The sequence below is a fragment of the Calypte anna genome, chromosome 3 (assembly GCF_003957555.1).
Source record: "Calypte anna isolate BGI_N300 chromosome 3, bCalAnn1_v1.p, whole genome shotgun sequence".
Lineage (NCBI taxonomy): Eukaryota > Metazoa > Chordata > Aves > Apodiformes > Trochilidae > Calypte > Calypte anna.
In genome coordinates, this window is record NC_044246.1 from 22,636,549 (window position 1) to 22,658,599 (window position 22,051).

General features: G+C 42.0%; 1 protein-coding gene across 1 annotated transcript; it reads left to right on the forward strand.

The window, feature by feature from the left end:
• Window positions 1–279: 279 nt before the first annotated feature.
• On the forward strand, window positions 280–20,860 carry DTL (denticleless E3 ubiquitin protein ligase homolog). Its single transcript, XM_030447757.1, has 15 exons — window positions 280–325; window positions 600–725; window positions 1,611–1,709; window positions 2,021–2,082; window positions 2,175–2,295; window positions 2,770–2,835; window positions 3,968–4,083; window positions 4,535–4,608; window positions 5,568–5,671; window positions 6,679–6,783; window positions 8,943–9,055; window positions 12,633–12,722; window positions 14,487–14,625; window positions 18,470–19,329; window positions 20,795–20,860. Exons 1-15 carry the CDS (start codon window positions 280–282, stop codon window positions 20,858–20,860), a joined length of 2,187 nt encoding a protein of 728 aa, XP_030303617.1.
• The last annotated feature ends 1,191 nt before the right edge of the window (window positions 20,861–22,051 follow it).

Below are 22,051 nucleotides of genomic sequence, written 5' to 3' on the forward strand. Positions count from 1 at the left end.
CCTCCTCAGCCCAGCGCCGCCGCCGCCATCTTGTGCGCAGGCGCAGCGCCGAGGTGCCGGCGCGTTCCCGCCGCCGACACCGGCGGAGCGGCCGCCGGGGGGGTGTGGCCTGGAGGCCCTTCCCCGCCCCTCCTCTGCGCCACCCAATCAGAGGGGAAAGGGCGCGGTGTAGTCGGCACGTGTTGCCCAATCAGAGTCCGAGGCGCATTTGGCGGGTCGGTTGGTGGCGGGAGTAGGCGCCAGAAGCCGGGTCTGCTCCTTCTGCCTGTCCCTTTAGCCATGCTCTGCCGCGCTCTCCTCAGCCGATCCGCAGCCGCGCTCCCCTGTGAGTATCCCCACCCGAGGGAGCCTAACCTATACCTCATCCGTACCGACCCCTCCCGCACCGCCGCTGCCTATTCCTTGGGCGCCGGAACCGTCGCAGCCTGAGTCCGGGCCGGCTGCCATCAGAGCGGTGGGCTCGGTGCCCCCGAGTTAGACTCGCCTGGCGGCGAAGTTGGCGGTTTGGCCGCCGCCACGGCCTCTATGGGGGTCTGGGGGTTCCCCGCATCCGATCCCGTGCTGCCTGGTGCCGTCACCGTCTGTCTGTCTCGTTGTAGGTCGGACCTCTCCGCTCCCCCTACAGCATCTCTTGGATAGCTACCAGTGCAGCCGGGAAGATGACCACCTCTCTTACGGGGAAACGGGAATGCCGGTCCCTCCTTTCGGCTGTACCTTTTCTTCAGGTAAAGTCACCTTCCAAAAGGTCCTTTCAGGGGTCAGGGGGTGGACACCTGTTTTTGTTTTGTTTTGTTTTCTCGTATATCTCATCTAGATTCAGAGTTCCTTGTTTTAGAAAGAGCTGGCAATATTGTACTTGCACCTGGATGTGATACAAATTGTATCTTGGTGCTTCCAGTTGTACTGGAGGAAATTATCCCCTAAAGAAGCAAATGCAAAGCCTTTGTGTCTCAGTTTCAGCTTTGTGTGTTTCACGGTATGTCCTCTTGGTGACAGTGTGAGGCCACATAGTTGAAGAACAGAGGTTTGTAAAAATATGTAAAAGATACAGCAGGATGAAAAATAGAATGAAGAATTGGCAGAGTTAGACATATGTCACTAAACGTGTAGCCTTTCCCAATGATACATATGTGGCGAGTGGAGAAAGCATGGAATTTCCTGGTTCTTTAGGACAAAGCTCTTTCATTTGCACCACTGTATTTTTGCTGTGAGCTCATACCTTTATCCAAGGCAGCTTCCTGCTTTTCCAAGCCATAGCAATTATTGGAGGTTGTAGTAGTATACGTAGTATGGATACAGTGGACATATGGATAAAGAAAACTGTATCTAGAAAACTACAATAACTGGTGAAAGAGGCTGTTATCTCAAAAATTTCTCCTTGAGCAGTTTGATTTTCCATGTATAGTAGCTGCTGTATAGAATATCCAGAAGAAATACTTTCCAATATGCCTGCATTTTTAACATTTAAATAGCTATGTCAATAGTGTTTTTTTCACAGCTAACTATCTGCAGTGTATTATATTTAAAGTATCTGTGGCCCTTCACAAAGAGCAGGGGCATGATCGTGGACCAGATACTTAATACAAAAATATGTTTGAATTTCTTTTCAGCCCCAAATTTGGAGCATATACTCGCAGTTGCAAATGAAGAAGGGTTTGTTAGGCTGTATGATACTGAAGCTCAAACTACCAGCAAACTGATCTTTAAGGGTAAATATTATATAGAATATGATCTTAATTTGATGTGTCAAGTACCTGATTTACTGGAATCAAAGCTTTTTGCAACTCTAAACATAAATGTGGGTGGTACTTCTTTCCTTTCGTGTATGCTGCTGAGTCTTCTTGACAAAGCAGTAGCATGAGTATGCTCTTACAACAGCAGTAGCAGATGAATTGTTATGTGTTGCCTAAGACAAGCAGTTGACAGTTTCTCTGATTTCTTTGTCTGATGTTCTTTGGTCTTCTGCAAAATAGCATGCTGCAGTGCACTGAACTAATCTTGGCTTTTGTTTTGTTGTTAGAATGGCAGGCACACTCAAATGCTGTATTTGACCTTGCCTGGGTACCAGGAGAACACAAGATTGTAAGCAGTCTTTTGCCATCTAACTTTATTTTTCAATCCTTTAGCAACTGTGTGCACAAAATGACTAAAGCTTTTTATTTTTTCCTCTGAAGGTCACTGCTTCAGGAGATCAGACAGCCAAAGCGTGGGATGTGAGAGCTGGCGAGCTTCTTGGCATATGCAAAGGTCACCAGTGTAGCCTCAAGTCAGTTGCTTTCTCCAGATTTGAGAAAGGTAAATGTTGATATTCCCTGTTGTCTGTTTTTATTGTCGTCTTTCTCCCTACCACACTGGTACTTTTTGGGGCTAAGAGGGGACTTTGGAAATGGCCAGGATCAAATACCACAGGCTGGCTGAACAGTTACCCAGACAGCGAAGTAAAACCAACTTGTTGGGACCTCACAGTGACCCAATAGTAACATCCCTACATTTCTGACCTTGGGCAAGTTTAGGATATGACACCTACTAAGTGTGTAAATAATCTTTTCATAAGCAGGTTGCTGTTAGAGTTGTAGTTAAAAAAGACTAGAAGAGTAAGGATTCTAATCAAAGAGAATGGAGGAATATTGGCCTGATTTTTGTATTTCTAAGACTGGAATCCCAAATGTTGGGGCAGAAGAGCCAGAGGCACATGGAGGGCATTGTACTGCATTCAGCTAATTAAATTAGCACTTTGGAAGCTAATAGCACTCTTTTTCTCTCCCATAGCTGTCTTCTGTACAGGAGGCAGAGATGGAAACATTATGGTTTGGGATACCAGATGCAACAAGAAAGGTAAAAACTTTCAGATATGTATCAGAAAAGCTGAGTTTCTCATGTAAAAATAGTACTAAGATATACTTCTTGGGCTAATGCTTTTGATTAGAAGACAGGGAACATTTTAGTAAGAGGATTGTCAGATAACAGCATACGGCTTTAGTAGAGGAAAATGTATATATTATGTATTTTCCCACTTTGTAACAGTCTCCAATTTGCAGCATGCTTAACATGCTGGCCTGATAATACCCTGTGTATTGGTAAGGAGATAAGTGGGTAAAGAATACATCCCTGTGTGGGACAGCACAGAGATAGATAATCTGGGTGATATAGTTCAGGTCAGTCATCCAGAGGTGTGAAGCAAAGATGGAAAGGTTCCTGCCAGAGTAAGAAGAAAAGCAGAAATTGAAGGAACAAAAGAACTTGTGAGTGCTAGGAGCAACTCATTATATTGTGAGAACACCTCTGCAGTGCAGTGAGAGCTCATTTTGCTCCTCTCTTCCTGTTTCCTGGAGCTATTCCTCCCCTGGACAGGTCATGTCCTTATGCCTCTTCCTAGTTTCCTGGCCTATGCTGCCAGAAGATGTCTCACTTTCATCTGTCCCAGATTCTTTGTCTCTTCAGACTGGCAAGGGGGGAAAAGGGAGGCTCCACATGACAGGAGTAGGAGCTACAGGCAAAAAAAGTAGAAAAGTCACTTTAGTCTAGTCAAGCAGTAAAATTCATAAAGGGCAAAGTAGCAGACAAAGCTAAATAGAAAATTATAAAATGGAGTGGAAAAGCACTGGAAACCTTCCCCTGAGTGCAGTTCCGCTCAAGATGAGATGAATTGAATGCTCCAGACCAGGATACATGCCAAAGACCAGACCAAGAGGTAATGATTTCCAAAGGCAGTCTGTGTAGATCAGTCTGAGTTTCTATGTCCATGCTACACTGACAATTTTTTTAAATATATGCTTCTGTTTTCTGCTCTATTTTTCTCATTGGTTTTGTATGTAACAAACAGTTCTTATTTTCAGAATATATTAATGATTTTAAAGGTTAGCCTCAGCCACTTTTAAGGACTTACTCTAAACTAATGCCTACTTTATTAAAGTGATAACAAAATTGCATAGAAACTATTGATAGAGATGTCTTTGATTTCTTTCAGATGGATTTTATAGGCAGGTGAATCAAATCAGTGGAGCACACAATGTAGTTGATAAGCAGACTCCTTCCAAACTAAAGAAGAAGAGGCAGAACCTAAGAGGACTTGCTCCCTTGGTGGTATGTATCTGGTGAACAAATTAAATATAGGTCTCTTTTGAAGACAATGTGATTTACAGAAGCCTTTCTAAATAATTATTGTAATATATATTTGGCTTGAATGTGGTAAATACTTCCATTTATCTTTGCAGAGGTAGGTTTTTGTTTCATGGTCACCTGCAATGGCTAATTTTAGACATTGTTTTGTTGTCTAACAACACACATGCTGTCAAAGCCATCTTTGTGCAAATGCCATGTGAAAAAACACTTACCACTCAGGAGCCATTTCACTGGTGGGGGTGTTTAAAGGATTGTTGTGCCCTAAATGGCATCTGGTATTTCCAAATGCTCCTGCCTGGCTAGGAGGAGGTTATCTCGGTATTTGCTTGGCCTTGAACTAAGCAGCAAAGTCTTGCTGACCTTGAAAGAAAATAATGTTCTTTTTTTTTTTTTTCTTTTCTTTCTTTTTAAGGATTTCCAGCAGAGTGTAACTGTGGTGCTGCTTCAGGATGAGCATACTCTTATCTCTGCAGGAGCTGTTGATGGGTAAAGAGGGAGGATGCCTGCTTTTCTGCTTTTCTGTCTATTCTTTGTGTTCTTAGTGGCACAGAAAAGTTGGGAGCCTTTTTTTTTCTTTTTTTTTTTTTTTTAAGATCACTCAGGGGCCCACAAGGCTACTGTTATTATTAAGCAGGATCAGCACCTACACTGCCATCTTGTATTGGCAAAACTACTGCTTTTCTTCCTTACTGAAGATTGCAGTGCTGGACTAAATTGTGCATATGTGGTAAATGCTCATTTTAGTGTCTTAACTATGGGGTAGAAGTGTAATTCTCATCTCTTTCTGTTATCAGGGACCCATGGGACTACACATAAACAGGCTATTGTTAGACAGTGAGCTGTTTTGGGATATAAGTGGGTGGTTGGTGCCTGCATATGTGCAGGCGTGCTTGAGAAAATGTTGCCTTGAGTTACAAAAGATGCATTCTTTCAGGTGCCAGATCCATTGCAGCATCTTGGAGCCAGAGCAAGCTGTCTCATTGATTAGTATGGAGATTACCCTCTTAAGACTTGATTCTTAAGGAACCTCCATGTGGTCACAGCCTCTTTGAGGCAGACAACATCGATTCTCTTGCCTATTGCTCATGAGAGAATCTTGCTCCTGGAAAGCAAGAAAAAGCTTCAAGGTCTTTATTTTTGGAACAATATAAACAGTATAAAGGCATCTTTGTGCTTTCTTTTACTAGCTGAAGAACATTGTCTTTCAGGCTTTTGCTGTGTCTTGTGTTAGTTACAGAAGACAGTGCTGCTTCCTCATCCATACCCAGCAGAGCAATTGTTTTGCTTTTAGCATTTCTCTGCTCTGCTTCTGCTCGGTTGTGCTTCTTAGCACTGGACATTCCTCAGTAGTGAGCAACCTGTCTTCCTGTGCTCTTAGAAAGCCCTGTCAGTGTTGCAAAAGAAATTTTCAGAGTTGAAGAAGGCTCTTGTGTTTTCTGTTTCAGTGTGATCAAAGTATGGGACTTGCGCAAAAACTATGCTGCTTACCGTCAGGACCCGGTGCCTTTCAAGTGTTTTTGCTACCCTGGGACTAGTACTCGCAAACTTGGTAAGTTATTGGAGGATGTATTTGTTAAATAATCCTCCTTTTATTGTACTTAATCCTCCAATAAATTGCAAAGTGAATTTAACAAGTACTGGCAGTGCCACCTCTTCGCGTTTTAGCCAATTATTGATCAGACTGACAAGCTCAGCAGGGTATTTGGTATTGCCAATGCCAAATTTTCACATTGAAGAGTGAGAGTACCCCATTTTTGTATCATTGCCCCAATGATAAAACTTGCCTAACCAAGGTTATGCAAATCATTGTATTTCCAGAAATGGAGAGGATAGTGGATTTAGCAAGTACTTTTGATGCATAAGTAGAAATCAGATTTAACTCTTTCTTTGCATTGTACCTTACAAAGCTGACAGACCAGACTGGGTTTTTACATGGTAACCTTCCAGACTCTAGCAACTCTGGAAACTGGTTTTTTATCAAAAGCTGTAGTGGTCTTGTTTATGTTGCTCTGTGCTACTTTGTGTCTTAATGCCTTACACTGCTCTGATCCAACACAGTAATTCCTGATGACTCCTCTATTCCGCTATCTTGATGTGGTGATGGTGGTCAGTGTCAGTCCCAAAAACGTGAGGCAAGTCCTCCAGGAGCTGGTTGTGAAATAATTGGCTTGTGGGGAAAGATTTTCCTCACACTTAAATCACTAGCAAATCAGAAGATGGCTTATTCTACCAAAGTAAGAGGGTTTCTGTTTGTTTTTAATTGCTCCTTCTCCAACTGGTTGTTCCTGTTATCCACTTGAAACTATAGAACAAATTGCTTGACTGTTCTGAAGATGAGATTCCTCTGTAAGTATCACCCCGAATCTTCATAAGAAAATGTAGATGCTATTCTAGAAACTTTCCTTCACCACCAAGCACCCTGTGAAACAAATGAACTTTGCAATGACATCCTGATACCTGCTAGAGGTTCTTTCTAAATGCCTGTTTTCCAAAATGTTCATGAGGTTTTTTGTGTGTGTGAAGTTATTCTTATGAAGAACTTTTCTCTGTCTACAGGGTATTCCAGCCTGGTTCTGGATTCCACTGGTAATAATCTGTTTGCTAACTGCACTGATGACATCATCTACATGTTCAATATGGCAAGTTTAAGGACCACTCCAGGTAAGCAAGTTATGTGTGGAGCTAGCTGCAAAAAATGGATGCTACAGAGCACAGAAAGGCAAGTTTCTCCCTGTGACTTAAAAAGACCAGGTCGAATGCTTAGGAAACCTATTCCATCTTCTTATGGCTAAAGCTACCTGGAAGACAAGGCACCTGTTACAAGAGCTGTTACTATTTTGTGTTAAGCCACCCATATAAAATTAATAGCACAAAAACTTGTCTAAGTGCAGATGCTGGTTCACCCAGACTGACACGAAGGGTAGTTTGCATGTTATCTGGTGAGGAATGACTGGTGTCCAGCTGCTACCCACCTGAAGCAAGTTTGAATATTCTGCTTACTAGCACTCTCTGTTTTTTCCAAGCTCTTATATATGAATCTGTATAAAACAATCATATTCAGATATTTTAAGGTGTCCTTTAAATTTAACTTTTACCACAGTTTCTGGAAGAAAGCATCCCCAGCACTTGGTGGATGCTTCAGCTTTTTATATGCCTTCAGCTCTGCACCTGTGACTTTTGTGTTGGAAAGTCAGCCCACAGATCTCAGTATACTAAATTGCTTTCTCATAGGCCAGTGGTTGCTTCTCAGAAAGTGGCAAAACTTGTTAGAAGCACTCCAGCCAGACACATGATTTTAGTTTCTATTGTGTCTTCTCTGTCTCTCAGTTAACTGAAATTAAATGCACAATGTGTCCTTCTGTCTCTCCAGGAAGGCAGTCTGGCGGGTGGGATTGGTTCCAAAGACAGAAGCAGTGCAAGGAGCCAATATTAATAACTCACTTGTTGAGGTTAACCCCGGATGAGCTGTGGAAATATGCTCATTGGCCCATCCTCCCGCCTGAATAGGCTCCCGGTAAAGCACAGGGCATCCCACCCTCAGCTTCCTAAGCAGCTGTTAAAGCCCAGGAGGGATGTGGATCACCCAGCTGGATGAAGGGGCTGCTGCTGTTCCCACAGAGGGCAGCCCCAGCCCGTGGGTCGGTCGGTCAGTCTGTGCCTCTCTCTCCCACTCCCCGCCTCTCCTCCCCACTGCGCCTGCGCTTGCCTGGCACGTGGGCAGCTTTAGGATGTGGGGGGACGTGAGGAAATCCTCTCTCTCAGGACCTGTCAGTGTGTCTGGCTTGGGAAAGGACTCACTGCCCTGTAACCACAGTCCTGAGAGAGCTGCAGGAAGGGATCAAGGGAACTTTTGGGTTCCCGCAAGTTTTCAGTGGCTGCTAAAGGTCATCACCTGTCCTCTGGTCTGTGGGTCAACACCTTAGCCAAAAACACTGTTAAAATAGGGATGGTCAAGGCAGTGCTGGGCACTGCATCAGGAAACTCATCTCATTTCTGCCCCAAGGAGAGGATGGGATATTGTGTGACCAAGTGCTCTTAATCCATATTTGGCTCCTGTGCTGGCTGCCTGCTCCTCTGGTCCTGGCAGCAGGGGAAACAGCAGCCACTTGGGGTCGTGGTTTCAGGGCTTTAGCAAATGCTGAAACTTTAAATATAAGGAAGGTGGCAAACGTGGCTGACATGATGCAAGTTTTGTTGATGAAATAAAGATACTGGCAGTGGGAAGAAGGAGAAGCAAGTGCCTGGAAGTGTTTTAAGGCCAGGCTGGATGGGGCTTGGAGCAACCTGGTCTAGTAGGAGGCATACCTGCCCATGGCAGGGGTGTTGGAACTACATGATCTAGGCGGTCCCTCCAGCCCAAATCAGTCTATGACTCTACAATTCTATGCCACCTCTGTGGAAGAATGCTCACTATGCTTTTTCTATGCACAACTACCCCTGTTAATGTAGCAAGTCTGGTGGTGGTGGCTGACAGGAAGAGACAAGGAACCTTCACCAGGGCAATGGGGCAGCCCAGGTGATGTCTCAGCCTGCTCATGACATGAGTGAAGCTAAAGCTTTAATGAAGCTGCTACTGTTTCCTAATGCTGTGGAGAGAGCTGTTTAGGTAAACCTGAGTCATTATGGAAGCCTGAAGGGCTCCAGTTGAATAATAAACACTTCCTGCCCCAGAGCCCGAGAGCGAGGGAGCAGTGCAACCACTTTCTCCAAGAGGTTATGTGGCTAGGCAGGAAAAGCCTGTAGGATCAGCCCTGCTTGCACAACTCATTCAACTGCTGTGATCAAATGGGCCTTTTTTTTCTTATTTTTTCTTCTCACAGTGGCAGTTTTCAGCGGGCATCAGAATTCAACCTTTTACATCAAATCCAGCACCAGCCCAGATGACCAGTTCCTGATTAGTGGCTCAAGTGACTGCAATGCGTACATCTGGAAGGTGAGGCAACTGGGACAGACCCAAGTGTGCAAGCCAGAGCTGCTCTGGTCTTCCATTTCATTTGCTTTTCATCTTCATGTAGGACACTCCCTGCCTTCCCACTCCTACTCAGAGCAACTTGAGGTTAGCTCCTGGCATGTTTTGCCCAGAGTGTGTTGCTGTCAAGGCTAGATGTAACTGTTTAATGTAAAACAGAGCTAACCTCCTGCCATCAATAAGTCATCACTGCTGCTTATTACAAGTTGCTGATCTTAATCTGATTTTAATGGGCATTTAAATCATCTTTCAATCCTGGTGATTCAGCCAGCTATAACAAGTAGACAGACAGTTCTTGGTTCATATTTAGCAATGGAGCACATAAACAGAAAACTAACAATTTAATTGTTAGGACACTGTCTCTCTCCATTACCCCTTTTTCCAACTCTTGCTTTGGACATAAGTTTTTCTTATACCTAATTTACAGTAGTTAAAGCCTTTGTGTTACAGCAAGGGCTCAACCAGAGCCTTCAGCAATATTCCAAAGCACTGTCTGACAGCTGAGAGGCTTCGTCACTTGGCATCTTGTGCTGACATGTAGGAAATGCAAATGTCATGCAAATAATGCATGTTTCAAGTTCTGCTCTCCATACTCGACAGCCATATGAGAACAGATATATGGACTTCTTATCTAAAGTAGAATAGACAGAAACCACAGGTGACTGCTTATTTCAGCTTTGGGGTAATTTTTAAGGAATGCTGACTGGTTTACCCATTTAACAATGAGTTGGAAAGTTAAACAACAATCCTTTTAGAGCAGAGATCCAGCCTGCTGTGATTGTGGCTTGAGCATGTATTCACACTGATTGGGAGAACACTTGCAAGGAAGTAGGTTGCTTACTCAGAAGAAGCAGGAGTGCAGTAGCATGACTACTCCTATGCCAAGTGGTGTAATTTTAACCTTCATCATGTTCTGTGCGAGTTCAGCAAAAATACCTGTGCAAACCTGGGCTGCGCATCCTGTGTTCACATGGTTTGATGCAGTCTGGGAATGCAGGCTGGGGCTGGGCTGAGAGCATTCAAGGATGTCATTACATCTCAAAGTTTGAGCATTTAAGCACATTCAAAATGCATTAGTGTACAAAAAGTTTCTGTTTGTCTCACATGTGAGTGACAGATCATATGGCAAATTTATTAAATAAATAATCATATGATTGCTTATATTTTAATCCCATGGTCAGGTTAGAAAGTGGGACTTCCTGCTAAACTGTCTCTTTCAAGATGTATGATAACCAGAGGCTTCTTAATTTGTTTTAAACATCGACAGATTTAATTGACTCTGAAACATATATATCTTTTCATGGGATGAGAATTAACTATGCTGTGAAAAAAACATGGTTAGATATTGCATGAGAAATTAACAGGTAATGTTGGAAAGAACTTAATGAAGAGCACTAGTTTTTCATATCTCGAGTAATGAAGGGCAGAGGAAGACCTTGTGCACCCAGATTCTTTCTCTCAGAAAGTTTTTCAGCATTTTTAAATTAATTTGGGGTCAGCAGTTCCCAAGGATACTGTGGCTGGAAGTTGTTGCTGACGAAGTTACACTTTCAGCCTGTTTCCATATATAAATCCCTTCCAGGCAATGAACACTCACCTCATTGTGTTTGTGGGTTTGTTTTTTTTAATTACTAGTTTAGGCCTAAGATTATAAAATCCAGAAAGCAGGGAATTTTCTCTCTACAAAGATGGTATCTAACTGAGTTACCTCCCTGGTATTAAAAAAGTATCTATTATAGACGTATACTTCCATAGTTCCATTGTCCTTTAAATCCTCTGGTACAGACCACTCTGTGGTGACCACATTGAGTTACCCATTTGTCTGTCATAGCAGCTGAATTTTAGTGCTTGAATTTTATGCATGAACGCATATAAACCATTTTATGCTGAACCCTGATGATGGATACAACAGCTGTTGCAGTGAGTAGAGTAACTAATAATGTCTCATTTCCTAGGTTTCTCATTTTAACCTTTCCACAATAGCCCTAACTTCCCCACCAATATCCTGTCAAATCAGGCAAAAAGCAACATGTTCTGTAGCTGATCCTGACTTAACAGGCACAGGCTGGCCAGCAGCCTTCTGCAAAACACAGTGGACACAGCTATAACTATGCATTCTCCCTTAGTTCACAATAATATTAGCTGGTTTAATTTACAGTAGTATAGTGTAAAACCAGTGTGTCTCAGCAAGAATAATTCTCTACCTCTGCTTTCCTTTCAGCAATCAGTGGCTACTGGACTGCTATTGTATCAGTTATGTGTGTATAGCAAGACCACTGTTAAATGTAAACAAAGGTGCTCTCTGCACCAAGATCTCCTCTTGTTTATTCCCTAAATAAGGATTTAGTTTCCATGGTATTGCATGTTTTGGCAGAGAAGGAAGTACTCTGACCAAAACATTTAGTGGATAATAGTCAAGTGGTTGCCTTTGCTATGCCAGGAAAAAAACCCAGGCTCTTAAGATGAACCTGTTTGTATCAGAACAACTTTAAGATATGAAGCTGGATGTTAAATTGTGATTTTTGCAGACTGTTTTAGGAGGTGATCCACAAGAAAAAATGTTGTGGATAAATCAGGAGCCTTCTCTGTCTTACATCTTCTTTTGAAATCTGTACGTAACGTCTACTCTTTTACCCACACACTAAAGGATCTGTTCATTCACTTAGTCATTTATGCAAATCCCCTTGAAAAATCCCCCTTATAATGTCACATAATTAATGTGACTCATAGCTTCTGAAAGCATTGCCTGCTGAAAGCATACAAAACTTGGATGTGTATGTGTGTGTTTTCTTCCGTGGGCCACTTAATGTTCGCTTCATCTGCATTTGTCTCTTGCAGGAGCAGTAATTGAAGATTAATAGTAATACTGTAGAACAGGAAAAAGTTTTTCAGGAAGGGTGTAAGAGAAATGAAGTATAATGAGCATGAGTGAATCAGGGAGCTTTTTCATGAACTCTGAAGAGAGTCTCTGGTCCAGCTGGTTGGTTGGAGGAGGTAATGGCATTTGGCCATCACACAAATGCCAGTTCTGAAGCCAGTGATGGTTCATCTCTAGGATTTTGTTAGTGGAGGTTTTACTTATTTAATAAACCACTGTCTTGGGATTGGGACATTTGTAAAATGGCAGCAGAATATTTATTTGTGTATCCTGATTCAAAGTGTGAGTTTCCCAAACCTTTAAGCATCTTACCTAGAACAGGTAGAGATACTTACTGTAGTAAAATGCTTGTGTCATGTTTTGGGCTGACGACTCTGGAGGCTGAAATCCTGTGTGTAGCATTAGCTGCACCAGTGTTTCTAGCCAAGTCAGTACATTTCAGTTCTGACCAACTGCTTCACCTTGAGAAATGAAACATGAAGTGATTCTTAGGGCTCCTTCAGTTGTTGCCTCATGACAACAGGCTGAGAGTGTTTGATATACTGAATGTCATACAAAAAATACAGTATTCGCATGGTTCACAGGTGGGCTCTGGAGTTTTTTTGTAGTGATTAGGCTTCAGGGATTCTGATTGTATACTTGTTTTTCTATGCAATTTTTAAGGTGTCTGAGCCCAGCCTTCCTCCACGGATACTCCTTGGGCACTCTCAAGAAGTTACCTCCATTGCTTGGTGTCCTTCAGACTTCACTAAGGTTTGTTTTCTGGAAAATTGTCTTTCCTATGAAACAATAGATGTGATGTGGCAACATCTGCATTTCAAACCTGCAGCAGAATTTGTTTATTTGGGAAGAAATTTTTAGTCAGTTATTTCAAACCTTGTTGGGAAAAAGAGTAAACTAAGCTTGTCACATGAATACAATGTATTGGAACTTTCATATTATTTTCAGTTATTCTAGGCTATTTGATAAGACCTAGGAAATCACAAAGGAACAAAGACCTCTGATGATCAAAGCTTGTAGCACTCCCTGTAAGAGACCAAACTGTGAAACCATTTAATCAGGTCTTTCATAAGCCAAAAGCTTGTTCTATACATACAGCTTCTGTATCTTTCTGACCACTGATATATCTGCTAGTCTGTGGCAGTAATTCTGTACAGCCTTTTAAAACTGTGAATTCTTTATATTTCTTAGATATTTTTATGACATATTTGTGTGCACACCCAAAGAACTACAGTGAAATTGGGTTAGTAATTATCCACCAGCTACCACTAAAAAGAAGAGAACTGTAGGAGGCTGGTTCAGACAATGGGCCTAGCTCAAAATGAGAAATAATCTTGAAAAATCCTGGACAGTATCTGAGTAATAGCCAGAGTTTCTTTCACCCCACAGTATTAGTCAAGACAGCCACTTTCCCTAGCTTGCACTATAGCACTGGGTCTTCAGAAAATCACTGGTGTGTAGGAGAGTGGAAATCTTTCAAGGATACAGGATGAATTGTTCTGTGTGTAAGATGCACAAAAATATGAGAATGTAGATGAAATCTATGATCTAAATCACAGATTTCAGGCATCCTGATCATGATGTGTTGGAAATGCAGATCTATACAGCCTTTAAATCATTACTGACACAGGTAAATAGTCAGCCATTGTCTAGAAGCTGAAGCATGAAGAAAAGTGAAAAATGTGGTGCTAAGACAGGTCAGGTCAGGAAGCTGCTTGGAATTGAGAGTTAAAGTTGATTTCTGTGGGGATGATGCTGGTTCTACAGTGATCAGGGCAGAGGTACTTTCCCATTTGGATTTCTAAGAACTTTAGCTACATCATTTAGTTTTTCTTGCTGCTAAATCCTATGTGAGACATCATCTAATCTGTCCAAAGAGAGCCATTAAATGTGAGCTGGGTAGGTTCTACTGCTTCTTCGGACAAGATTCCACAGATCTTTTTGGAGGGAATGATGCTGCAGCAGGAATCTGGACCAATGTTTCTAGAAGAGTTGGTTTCTCTGCCAGATACTGCTGACATCTGACTCTGTAGAGATAGCATTTAAGACTAGTGCAACAGCCTTCCAATGTCACCTTCTCATTGTGTTGCAAATGTTCATCCCCAAGCAGGTACTGAGTAGCAGACAGACCTAGATGCAGGTTCAAGAAGAAGCATGAGTTCTTTTGCCTACCAAGTGAATGAAATCTGAAAATATGACCTGACCTTTCCTGAGCAGGCAGTTACAGTGTTACATAGATATACAAGGCAAATGGTTCCTACTGACTGGGATTTCTTTAGCAGAAAGACAAGAAGGCAGTAACCCGGTCTGCTCTAAAGTAAATACTGCTTTCTAGTACAGCAGTGAAGCAGAGTTGGGTTGTTTTGTTTGCTTAATGGGTAAATCTTGTACACCTTAAATGAGACTTCACCCTTGTTCTTATTAGCATGGTGTGTCACATGTAGCTGTTCTAGTTCACTTGGCCAGTGAACCATAAGATGTGCCCTGGGTACTCCACCAAAGTAATTTATATTGTAGATTGCCACATGCTCTGATGACAACACTGTGAGGATTTGGCGCTTACAACGTTGTCCTGAGGAGGAGAAATCAGCATTCCACAAAATCAACTTGGTGGGCTGGGTCACTCAGAAGAAAGCAGAAGGACAATGTGGAGCAGGTAAGGTCCTTGTGCTGAGGTGCCTTGCTCTGCAATGTGGCTTCTGAATTTTGGCTGTTCTCTATACCAAAAGAAACCTTTGGCTTTTATTAGCCTTCTTATTAGTCTTCTATTTTTTTTTCCTATTAGGCAATAATTCATGTACCCAGACACTTTTACTTGTAAACACTAGTGCAGCCAACAAGACAAGCTGGCTAAAACAGCTTGCAAATTTGCCAGAATCTGTATGACCAGTCTGTGAAGCAAATACTCATTAATACAGTACAAATACATTAATACAGCTTGTCAGGCAGCCACATCATCAGTGGGTATCAGCAGGCTTCAATAACTGAAGAGCTAAAGGAGCTGTCATGTGGAGCATGCACTTTAGCAGCAAGTCACACTTTTTTTTAATATCAAATAATAACTGAGAGCAGAAAGATCATATACTTTTTCCAGTTTACTATTGACCTAGTAAAGGGCTGATGGCAAATATACAACCTTGGAACTCTGAACTGTTTCTTCCTGCCCAGTAGTTGAACTCTGCACAGATTTCTTTGCTTCTGCTATCAATATAACATCTCCTCCTTCAGCTCCACACAATGGTGCTGTTTATACAGACGAATGCCACATTGTAAAGGATTTAAAAAATACACATAGAAAATCATGATGTGATCATAATGTTCCAGAATTAACCAGTAGCAACCAATTATTCACATGTGAAGGCTAGTTAACAAATGCAACACTTTTCTACAAAGCCTAGGCAATGAGACAAGCCAGGCAGCATGCTCTCACAGCTAGCAAGCAGATCTGGGTTTTGTGGAGAAGCTACTCACTGGACAGTACAAAAGACCAGTAGAAAGGAGTGCTGGATCATAGCACTACTTTGAGTTACCTGAATTTTGCATTTCATTACAGCAGAGTAGGGAAAAGAAGAATAAACCCCCAACAAAGTGAAATAAGATGAGCTTCTCATTATAGGTAACTCTGAAACTAAGAATACAACTGCTTCCCAGCAGCTGGTGGTATCATTTCCTGCATCCCACCTATCTTTTCTCCTAGTGAGATTTTCCCTCCAGATGAATTTCACCTTGGCTTATACAACTAAAGGCTGAAGGTCTCCATATCCCACTCATGGGATAACATTACCTCTAACCTTTTGCCAGTAACAGTCTTGCAGGAAGTTTGCAGGACAATAGCAGGGAGAGCGCCAGGTCTGCTCTGTAGCTGGTAAATGGTTTGTATGAGCACACATTGCTTCAGAGAGGGCTCAAAAATCACTTTGTGTACCTGTTTCAGCAAAAGAGAAGTAAACATTGGTCTAGTCTAGAAACCTAAAACCTGAAGTTTTGGCCAAGTTAGTGTACAATCTGAAGCTTGTACATGAAAACTTCACAAGTCAGTTTTGGCAATCATACTAGAAAAATAACTCCTCTCTCCTTGCTCTGTGCTGCATTAAAGTAACACAGAAGGGAAGAGGAAGTACACAGACACTGCACACACAAAAGCAGGCTTCCTGCTGACCTTGGCTCTTGAACACAGAGCACGTGCTGCTGGAATATAGGAGTTGTCTGCAGAGACTCATTCAGAGCTGGCAAGCTAAGTACTATTTCAGACCTGCTGGGATGAGATATAGATAGTTCCCCACCCATTTGTGTGGAACAACTTCTGAGACTGAGGTTGTGTATTGACTGTATTGTCAACGGTAGAAAGCACAGTTTCCTTTTTTTTTGGAAATTATTTTTGTGGTTTTCCTAAGCTGCACTACTTTCTGGTTTTGTGTAACCAAATTTCCAGAGCAGGCCTGTGCATGGACAATTTGTGGCTCTTAAATCTGGAGACTAATAATATCACTCTAGAAGACTGGTAATAGAGGAGGTAGGAAGCATCTGAAATAACCTGCTTTTCTGTGATGCAGGTTGACTCTAAGTATTTACAGTATTGTACTGCATGCAATGGCAGCATAAATGGAAACAGCTTGGAACTGTCGTAGTAGAAGCCTGGCTAATGTGTGTGGTCTCACAAAAAAGCCTGTACTTCATATTCTTTACCTCAAGTTTGAGGATGTTTCTCAAGTCTGGGATTGCATCTTGCCACGTCACCCATCCAGCTCTCCAGATAGCTTGTTTTCCTTATCCAGTGTCTCCACAGTATAACTTTTAGAGTGGTTTCAGATTGAAAGTGCTCATACCCCACTAGTGATGATGCAGTATTTCTGCGCTATGAATTAGTAGGTTGTCATCAAGGGTTGCTGAGATTGCTACTTCTGCCTCTAAGAGCTTAGATTTTAAGTGCAACTAATTCCCCAGCTGAGATACTATTGTCTTGTAAGTGCTCATCAAAGTAAAGATTAGGACAACTAACTTTCTCTTAGTGCAGATTGAAGCATCTCTATTTCATGTGGTAGAATGATTTGTAGCAGGATCTGTTAGTACAGGAGCCTATTTAATTTTGCTCTGATATACCACAACTTGTATTTTGGATACTAGAGAATACAGTAAAAGGAAGGATCAAAAGAGGCTTAGTAGGGTATATAATCAGAGGTCAAGTAGATACTCACTCATTATGTTATTAGTGAGACAGCCCAGTGTCCTAAGGAAAATGTCAGGTTATTCACACTAGACTCCTCATTGTTCTAATGAAGCAATTTAGAACACAGTGCTAATGCTGAGAATTAGGAGTTCTGATTAAACCCCTGGTATACAGAGAATGCTTAGAGCTGTTGTGATCAGCAGTGGAAATGTGTAGAGTAACTATGGTGCTACTCCATTTAATTGCAAGTTAGATGAATGAGAAAGCAGGCATCTAGCAAACCTGCCACCATGTTCTCTGCTTGAGAGTGCCAGAAATAAAAAAAATTGACAAAATTATTTTAAAACCCCTCTAATACTGCTGCAAACCAGTATCTTTGCCATGAATGATTCCCACTGTTACTGGCAAGGTCCTTATGACTACTGTTCTAAGAAGCTGGGTGTTCAGAACCTCTTTTTTAAAAGCAGAGGTGTTTACAACTTGGCAAGTGAGCTGAAAAGCCACTGTAGAATATCTGTTTGAGAATAATTTGGTTTAAAGGAATAACTTACTACAGTGACAGATTTTATTTTCTTTGGAATGTCAGTCCTTGTTCAGGAGGTGAAGAATTTCTCATTTCCTTGGGTGTGGTAAATAACTACTGTTCATACTAATATAGCACTGGAGAAAATCTTCCAGCAAAAAAGACATGAGAATGAAAGAATGTCTTTCCTGTTCCCACACTCTCTTTTCTTTTTTCTTTTTTTTTTTTTAAATCTTTAAAATATGCAGCTATTAACACCTGACTAGCAGCATTGTTCGTATGGTAGGATATTACAGTGTAAGGATTCCTTGGTATTGTAATTAGCTGTGGGACCTGCTCATAGTACCTTTGTCCCTCAACTCAGGTATGAAGCCATTAAAGGTGGCAGCACAGGTGGGGACCAGCCTTGGTCTCAAGCAGCATCTCAGTACAGAGCTGTCTGAATCAAGCCACTGCAAAGCTTCCAGCAAGGCTGGATCAACTTGGAAGATTCAAGATCTATTTTGTCCATCCATTAATCCTTTGGCTGCAGCTCACATAAGAGTGCTCATTACAGAAGGGATAGATTTCAGACATCACACAAATATACTGTATTATATTTATCAATATGATACAGGATTTCACATAAGAATTGTACCAGTTTGACTGAAATTAGTGGGATTTATGCAAACTCTTAATTCAAACTGATATGCCTGAGAAGCAGGGTCAGTGCTGAATTAGTTTCCTAGTTGGAAGGGGTGTTTATAAAGGGTCTGTCTGTAGTCTGCTGTTCTGTGTTCCTCATCAAACTATTCATTTCATCCCTCCCAGGACTGCCAGCCAACCCACAGGCTACTCCTGCCAAGGCCTTCACCGTAGGCAGCCCATGCATTTCCTCGCCACAGCCGGCTGCCTGTGCTCCCATTTATTCTGGAGACCTTCCCCTCTCTACCAACACTCCAACAGGCACTCCCAAAACCCATGTGGCTCCAGACTGCACCCCAGCCAAGGGGAGTGGAGCCAGCCCGTGTGCTTCTCCCAAGCTGATCCCTTCCTCCAAAATGTCCATTAAACATTGGGTGACAAGGACTCCTAGCTGTTCTCCAGAAGTGGGGAAAAAGGCTCCTTCTCCTAGGAAAGCCCTGGCAGAAGTCACCCAAGGTCTCCTGGAAGTTGGTTGCCCTTCTAAAGGCCCACACTTGCAGCTTGAAAAGCGTGCCAAGAGAAGGCTGGACTGCGGCAAGGAGGATAATGTGGGGCAGAAGTGTCTGCAGGCCTGTAGCTGTGTGACTGAACTGGACCACACAGCTAAGAAATCCAAGATGAATTTGTGTCACTTGGTTGAAGACCAAAAAGCTTGTGAGGAAGGCTCTCTCAGCCTCGTTGACTTGGATAATGATTGTGAAGGCTCTGGCCATAGCCCAAAAGAGCCTTCCTCTCTTGGAGGCCCTACGAATCCACTGGGTGTTCAAACTCCCCTCCATGTTTTCCGATCTCCACGTGGGGAAGAGGCAGAGGTAGTAGATAAAGAGAATAGTTCACCAGAAAGAAAAAATTGGTTGTCTGCTCTGGGAGAGAAGCTCCGTCCTGGCAGAGCTGGCAGCCAGAGCACTTCAAGCAGACCCTCAACATCTTCCAGTCCCAGTGCCAAACGACAAGAGCCTGTGGCAGTGGCCACCTCACCAAAAACTGTAAGTAGAACAGTGACAGTGGCCATGAAAGAAGTGACCCCTAGCTGCCACTTTTCCTTTGCTTGTTCTTTCCTGCTCAGGCATTCAAAGAATTATCTGATCCCTCTGATTGCAGACAAAAGGGATGATTTCTGGCCTAATAAGTCAGATACATTAATGGTGTCATCTGCAAAGCCCCTCCATGCAGGAAGACAATTGTTAGGATGTTGATTTCACTCACTTCACTCAGGACTTGAGAGCTCAGAATGCCTCCCAGTCCCCAGCCAGGTTTTTGGAGGATGTAACCATCATCTGAAATACAGCTCTGCTTTGAGAAACACAATGACAATAGCACCTTTCCTGGCAGATCCACTGTTTATGTGTGCACCGTCACATCTGCCTGTCTGTGCTACGGGAAAGCCACTTCAGCACTGGAAGAAAGAGCTAAGTTTTCTTCTAGCTCAGGTAGCAAAATAATTTGTTACCCATATTAAATAATGCTTTCAGTTCCTTCATTGAACACTAGCAGAAAAGAAAGGAACTGCAAAGAGTCAGAGGACAGGACTTTACCTACATAATCCTACTTTTGGTGTAGAAGCGTGGCACAGAGCTCATTCCAGGATCTGAAAGTAAAGCTTATAAAGCAACTATAAAGTTAGCATGAGGGTTTAACATGCAAACTGGGAAACAGTAATGATTTTTTTAAAACAAGTCAAACTTGACTTGTGCCTGGAACTGGGCTCCAGAGTTCTATAATGTCTTTGACTTATTTCAGCAAAAGTCAGGTTAATATTCACTCATCAAATTTTGGTTGCATTCTCAATTGACTTTGTGATATGCTAGAAGTTGTTGCCATCACTAAGGCTTATTTTGGTAAAGTATCTCATGTCTTACCTGATTTCACCTCTTCCAGAGCTTCTATCAGATGTGAAGTGGACAAGCCACTGCTCCTTAAGTTACGTATAGCAGCCACACTCCTCATACTGTAGTTGTGCCAAGATATCTTGGCTATATTAAACCTAAAACTACTTGTACTTTATGCTTTGCGTGTTTAAACACAAGACAAAAAGATTTGCCCTGGAGAAAGATTACTGTAGAACCTTTCCTGCCAAGTATGCTCTAGTTCAGATTTCGAGATGCTCTTTTGTTGTACTCCAAGCCTGAGGGAGTGACTGAAATACCAACAGCATTCATTGATCTGCTACATCTTGAAAACCAGCAGCCCTCTTACCTGCTGTAGGCAAGCTGAAAAACACAGTGTTTTTCCTATGGCACTAATAAAACACTAGGTTTTAGCCAGTGTTTCCTGTAGTAAGCTTTTTATCTGTGAGACAGATTATAGCAAAGAAACTTTCATTTATGATTTTATTTGGGAAGCTAAACACTGGAGCAATGTTGAAAGGATGACTTTAAGACTCTGGCAGGATATGAACAGCTAGGTGAGAAGGGTTTCTTATTGGTTTGGTTTGTTTGTTTGTTTTTCTAGGTTGCCACCACAGTTTCCATGAGGAAGATCTGCACATACTTCCACAGAAAGACACAGAATGACTGAAGCAGTATGCATCTGATGGGTCTTGATACTGGTATCAGCACCAGATTTAGCAACACCAACAAAGATGCACTGGGATTACACAGTTGCCAGACATTCATAAACTTGGGGTTTTATTCTGTTTTTAAAGCCATTAACAGCTGCTGTCAGCTGAGTGTGGAAAATCCACACAATACTTACTTGTGGCCTTACTGATTTGAGATGATGGATTTTTATATAAAATAAAACTGAGTCTTTTTTACATGGCAACTGTTACAGTCCAAAGACAACAACAGCTCTGCTGTGTGTTTTTGACAAGCACATAGAGCTTGTCAGTTTATGTTACTAATCTGCCATTGAAACTGCCTCTACTTAAGAAGAGTGTGTAAATCATTACACCCTTCTGAAAAGCAAGTGTTGGAATGTGTGTAGAGCAACTTACTGGACTTAGATCTGAAACTCTTCATGCTGAATGGCGTTTCTGCAGTTATTCCTCTACTGGCTCAATTCTTACTTCATCAGGGAAGCAATGATTGTGTTAAGTAAACATAAAAGACTTTTAAACACCCTGTGTCTGTCCAACAGTGATTATAGTCTAAGAGGAGACAAAATATAATCAAGTCTGTAATGCCTGTACTCCTCTTGCCATTCCTGTACTTTTCCCAGTCTGAAAGCTTCTGTCTTAACAGACTTTGCTGGCTCTTGAGCCATCAGCACTACAGCTGCTAAGACCAAGCTTGTCACTTCCCTGAAATAGAATACTGGCAAAGTGCATTAGAAAAATTAGTTTGATCCATCCCAAACAGGCATCCAGTAACAGCCAGTTCCTTGGTCACTTCTTACAGATTCAGCCTGTAGCAGAAGCATTAATAACTGCTTATAACAACTTTATAATACTTTCATGATACAATATCTAAAAAATAATAGCTTGTAAAAATGGGGGAGGGGCACTTGATATTTTAGAAGCACTTGGCAGAGTTTACATATTAATATTAAATGCTCTGCCATTGTAAGTTGTCACTGATGCTGAAAGAACAAGGTCACTGAAATGAGATCACTGTCCTGCTGGGTAATGATACTAACTCCTCAGTCATATTTCCCCAGGGGGAGCTAGTAGAAGATCCATATCTTAGGTCGGAGCATTTACTTTGTCTTCAGGTATAATAGTTCATATGATCTTTAAAACAACTAAACAAAATCCAAACAACAAGAAAA